The 6,167-nt window shown below is 28.1% G+C and overlaps 1 protein-coding gene and 1 long non-coding RNA gene across 2 annotated transcripts; both read right to left on the bottom strand.

Moving 5' to 3' along the window:
* Positions 1 to 634: 634 nt before the first annotated feature.
* LOC124419826 lies at positions 635 to 3,799 on the bottom strand. The gene is made up of 2 exons (XR_006940834.1): positions 3,239 to 3,799; positions 635 to 1,003 (listed from the first exon to the last, which is right to left on the bottom strand). It is a non-coding gene; the product is annotated as an uncharacterized LOC124419826 (long non-coding RNA).
* A 1,392-nt stretch (positions 3,800 to 5,191) lies between these two features.
* On the bottom strand, positions 5,192 to 6,167 carry LOC111678411 (GTP-binding protein Rheb homolog; the record flags this gene model as incomplete). Its single annotated transcript, XM_046947982.1, has 3 exons — positions 5,192 to 5,690; positions 5,758 to 5,887; positions 5,953 to 6,167. Coding segments are annotated over 3 exons (435 nt in total), but the record flags the coding sequence as incomplete, so codon positions are not given.

The following is a 6,167-nucleotide window of genomic DNA, read 5'->3' as shown; positions in this document are numbered from 1 at the left end:
AGACTATAGACTAGACTATAGACTAGACTATAGACTAGACTATAGACTAGACTATAGACTAGACTATAGACTAGACTATAGACTAGACTATAGACTAGACTATACATAGTATATATAGGCTAGACAAGGATTAAGGACTAAACTATAGACTAGTTTATAGATTACAGTATAGTCTAGATTATAGACTAGACTATAGACTAGACTATAGACTAGACTATAGACTAGATTATAGACTAGATTATAGACTAGACTATAGACTAAACTATAGACTAGACTATAGACTAGACTATAGACTAGACTACACTATAGAATATATTATAGACTACATTATAGACTACACTATATACTTCCCTATAGAGCCGACTATATGTTTGTCGCTGGTTTTACTGGACCTAGTCTGACGTATGGTCAGTATATGTGTATCACTGTTTCGTTTAAAATTAAACACATGTTACAACCGGAAGTTAACAAAATGATGCCTTACACTAATTAATTAATAGATTCTATTATTTTAATAAATGCCTTTATTTATTTAATTAAAATACACAATAAAATATATTCATTTTTTTTTAAACTTGCATTACATTCGAAAGAACAGAAAACATACGACCTTGAGTTTTAGTTTAAAAAAAAAAAAAAACAAGAATAATATCACTGCTCTTAACAATATAAAATTGTTATCTAAAGTAAATTTATTTAACAGAAATGAAAAACATGATAAGACTAAATAAACAGTAGAAATTTGTTAAATAAATAGTAAAAGTAAATTTAAAAAAAAAACAAATGAAAAAATGCACAAACACACACATACATACCTTTCTAAAACTTTCTTTGATGATTTTCGAAATTCAAATTTAATACTTGTGCAGGGCCCACCGACGCACTGTGGGAGGGAATTTTAACAAAAAATTGTGTTTTTTATTTTTTGATTTTTTTTATAAATTGGACCAAACACTACACGTTTGTTATGAGTGGGTATTTATGTATATTTGAAAAAAAAACACTAAAATAAAAACATAAAAATATGTAAATAAAAATTTTATTAAAACTTCTTTTAATCAAATTTAATGAGAAAAAAAATAACAATTTTAAAATTTCCTTTTTTTAATGTTTTAAACTAAAATATTAACCTTCAGTTGTTGTTTAATTATAATAAAATTATTTAAATTTATTTATTTTATTATATTATGTACCTATAAATATACGTTAATAATTAACACTATTCTTTTTTTATTATTTGTTCCCTTCTATTCTGTTTTTTGTTTGTCCCATTCCAGGTGAGTTAGTTTAGTACTATAGGTAGAGAGTAGCAGTAATAATAAAAGTAGCAAAAAAAAAAAAAATCGTTTCGTGTTAAAAATGACAATTACGAGAAACAGAAACAAAACAACAGCAACAAAAACAAATAAAGATGACCTCTCCTCATTTGCACATAACCCGCGCGCGCTCTTCTATAATGTTTATAATAAAAATAGCAACAACAATAACTCAAAAAAAAAACATACACTCATACCAATGCAATAACAGACAAAATGAATAATAAGAAGAAAAAAAAAACAAGAAAATAACAACAAAAACTACAATAATCATTCATTCATTTTAGGGTGGCTGTAGGTTTTTAAGCATATTCCTAGTAGTTTTTCTAGAAATCTCCAAAATTTCTTTAAACAATAGATAAAAAGAAAATTTAAGTCAAAAGCTTTTAACTTCTTCTAGGCAAGACTGTAGATAAGAATACAGACTAGACCAGGAGTCCCCAAAAGTTTCTTAGACCCAATCCACACTAGGAAACTTTTGTTGAGAAACTTTTTCTTAATTCTCTTTTAAAGTTTCTTTATGTTCACACATAGAAACTTCTGTTTTAGAAACTAAGTGTCAATTAGATTGATTTGTTGTGGTACGAATGAGAATAATAACAAAAAAAAAGCTTTCGAGTACGAGAAACTCCGCACCGCGAGAGAGATACGATATTCTTTCTTTTTCTCTCTCACGCAAAATCAAAAGTTTCCCAGGTGTTGTTGTTGTACCAGTTCGACTGTGGCCAATAGCTCTTTCCTGTGGAAAAAACTTTCTGTTAATACAGCTTCGGCTGGGTTGACAATCTTTGGCCGAGTATGACTCGGGTCATTCCGGAGCGAAGATCCAATTGTCGTGGGAACACTCCGCGAGAGAGATACATGATATTCTTTCTCTCTCACGCAAAATCAAAAGTTTCACAAAAGTTTCCTAGTATAGACCGGCAGTTCAAGTGTATAGAAAACACACTGCTTATAACTAAGCGCATTTACAAAAACAAAACTGTATAGGGCTTGGGCACCCTAGGACTAGACTATAGAATTTACTGGACTGTGGAATATACTTTAGGCTAGACTTTATATTATAGGAAGAATGCGTAAGACGCTAAATGTTGTTATAGATTAACATTAACCCCGAAAAAAGTCTTAAGGGGTTAAATAGCAGGAAATGATATCAATACCCTCCTGCCAAGCACTTTCCTTTAAAGAATACCGTGTTCAAAACTATTTGTATTTTGGGAAGACTGACTAATGTATACAGTTTCCCTATTAGATATATATGTTGCTGTAAGTTTTTTTTTTTTTTTTGAGTTATACACTACTCTTCATATTGATAGCTTCTACAGAAGTCATTACTATTGAAGTTGAATCTTTTAGGATAAGTTTCACATGGCCAGTTACCACTTTGATTGTGATCCGTTGTGTATATAAGAGACATCTGCATCATTGGTTCTGGAGTCTAAAGTTTATATCTTGAATGAACCGTCAGGGAATATTGAGTACATCTCATCTGATATTTATCAGAAAGTTTTGAGTTTGTAAAATCATTGAAATAAATTGCAACAGTGTCCTTAAATTTACACTAATCTACCATGAAAACCAACCCTGTAACCTTACAATTCATCAATCCCGCCAATTGTCATTATAAAAATTTGACTTGACAACTCTACTTTTATTAAGGCATTATTAAAAAAGTAGTGAGCAGCAGCTGCCTGTCTCTCCACTACAAAAAAAGGAAATTTTAAAATAACTTCCTTTTTGCAACAATTTTTTTCTGTTCGTATTTCACGTTTTTTTTCAGTTCAGTTAAGCATGTTTTTAGTAACTTGTTACATTTTATTAAGTTAAATTTTCTTGTTATTTTTTTCGTTTTCAATTAAAACTAAATAACTTGTTTAACCACTTTAATGATATTCTCTCAAAATTACATTATATTTGCTAACCTTTTTTATTATAAGTATTAGGAAACGCTATATTTTTAACTTTTATGATATTTCGTCACTTAATTATATTTTTTTCTTTTTTTTAATTTGTTTTATATTTTAAGGTTTTAGCACAAGAAATTTCACTTTTATTTTGCGTTTTGTTTAAATTTATATGCAGCCGTTTTTCCGTTGTTTACGTATTTTACTTTTTATTTTGTTAAACAAAGAAACAGTAATATTCGCTTTAATATAATAATGAAATAATATTTGAACAAATAGAATAATAAGAATATAAATTTTGATTTCAAGCACACACAACTAAATTTTGCTATTGACTGCTGCTACACGAAATATCAGCACAATTTTGAATGGTGTTGTTTATCTAGCATTATTATTATGGGCATATCTAGCGGTTTTTTTGTTACATCTTTAAGCGGGATATATTGTTGTTACGGGACATTTTAGCGATTTCTTTAGAGCTGCCATTTTGTATTGTTACCAGACTTAAGAGTTTTTGTATTAAACGAACTGGAAAAATGCGATTTAAAATAAAATATCTTAAAAAATTTAATTAAAATATAAAAAAAAGAACTTCTTTACTTTTAAAAATATTGAAAAAGGGAAATTTATCAAGAAATATAAATAAAAAGGAAATTTATAAAAATTTTTCAAAATAAATATCGAAAATAATGTTAAAATCAAGTTGAATGCATAGTCGGTCATGTCCGACTCTATGTTACCCTACATAGAATGTGGATTATTATTTAAAAAATATAACATTTGTTTTGTTTTTTAACGGAATATTTATACTTATTGTTGTTAAAAAAAAAGAGATTTTCTACAAGAGGGCTGATAAGGGGGTAAGGGGTAAATATGGGCCTATAATTATAAATGTTGGTAGAGGAATTTAAATCTACTTCCAAGTTATTTATGTAAAATTTAATCGTTTTATTAGTGCTTATAAGTGAATTTTGACCCTAGTCATTTTCTGAAGGGGGGTTTGTATGGGGGCTAGGATCAAATGAGCCCCGATCATTACCAAAATCGGTAGTATCATTTAAAGTTCTATAAAACTAAGTTTTATCGATTTTTGTTGACATAATAGAATATTTAACTTAATTATGAGCCCAAAAGCCCCTTTCGGGGGTACGGTTGTAAGAGGGCTAGGCGAGATAATGGACCGATTTTTAAAAATTTGAATAGCTTAGAGTTTGTGCCAAATTTCATTAAATTATCTTGAAAATTGTGACATATAGCGTGCGCACAAAGTTTACATGGACACATAGACAGACGGATGGAGGTAGCTAAATGACTTTTTCGGGGGGTACAGTTGTATGGGGCTAGGCGAGATAATGGACCGATTTCAACCATATTTAATAGCTTAGAGTATGTGCCAAATTTTATCAAATTATTTTGAAAAAAGTAACCTATTGCGTGAGCACAAGGTTAACTCAGACAGACGGACAAACGGATGGACATAGCTAAATCGACTCAGAAAGTGATTCTAATGGTGTAGGACCAATATTTGTGAGTGTTACAAACATCAGCACAAACGCATAAAAACCTTATCCCCTACTATATTTGTGTAGGGTATAAAAAATCGAACAGTTTTATAAAAATGATTTCTGGAAAAGTTTCCACTTTCTATCACGTTAATTAGAAATGAAGTTTTTTTAAGTTTTTTTTATTTATTTGTTTTATTGATATTTTTGTTTAATTAAAAACTTAAATTCCATTTCTATAAACATCTTTTTGTTTGTTTTTTTGTAAATACAACAGATAAAAAAAAGAATTTCAAAAAATATTTTTTTTTTAATTTGATTTTTGTGTGTTTTTTGAAATAGAATTTTTGTTTAAAAGAAAAGAAAAATTACAAGTAATTAAATTAAAAATTAAAGTAAAAATGTTTGCAGCCAAAAGCCAGTATTGCATTAATTTTAAAATTAGATTTTTTTGTTGTGATTTTTTAAGTTTTTTTTAAGAGAAAATTAACTAAAACTTTTATTTATAATATAAAAAGAAAATGAAAATTAGTTGCTATTTAGGCATTGCTTAAACTTAAATGTTTCTTTTTTAATTCCTTTTTTTTATGGATTTTTCATCTATTATTAACTAAATATTAAAAAAGAAATGAAATAAAGGGAAATTATTTTAAAGAAAAAAATATTAAACTAAGAAAAAAAAAAGATAAAATCATTTTAAGAAATATTTATAAAAAAAAATTAAAAACGGTATATGTATCATTTACTTGTTGTTGCTATTGAGGCGGTACAGCCAATGTTCAATTAATTAATTGTTTGTTGTTTTATATTATTATTATTTTGTTTTTGTAATGTGGTACGACGACAAGTTGTGACTTTTAAGCTAAGCTTAAAATGACTCACGAAATGACACAGCTGCTCTTCTCCTGAGGATTACCATTTTCATTTTCAATTAACAATAAAAGCTGATGGAAAATATCAGCCACAGACTAGACGAATTAAAAATAAAAAAATTAAACAAAAACATACAATTAACATTTTTAAACCTCTCCATACCTCATTTTGTTTAGCAGAAGTTTCTAAAAATGCAGCACGCCACGATTCAGCTAATTTTCTACCCTCTTCTGTGGACACTGTGCGTTCTTGATGTAAATCTGTTTTATTACCCACCAACACTACAGGTACACTGAAAATATTAAAAGAAAATAATTATTTTATGTTTGAATTTAATTTTAAGTCTTAGTTACTTACTATTTTTTGCCCATAACATCTAATAGTTTTTCGTAAATAATTTTTATAACTTCAAAAGATTTTTGACTGGTAATAGAATAGACCAAAACATAACCATGAAAATCCATACTGTATTGTACGGGAAATATACTATATTCATCCTGTCCAGCTGTATCGACTAATTTGACACCATAATCTTGAGAGTTAACTCGTGTTACTTTTGTAAATGCTGGAAT

This window comes from Lucilia cuprina, chromosome 4, assembly GCF_022045245.1.
Source record: "Lucilia cuprina isolate Lc7/37 chromosome 4, ASM2204524v1, whole genome shotgun sequence".
NCBI classification, from domain to species: domain Eukaryota; kingdom Metazoa; phylum Arthropoda; class Insecta; order Diptera; family Calliphoridae; genus Lucilia; species Lucilia cuprina.
Note: the sequence above shows the minus strand (reverse complement) of the source record. Positions and strands in the feature narration are given on the sequence as shown.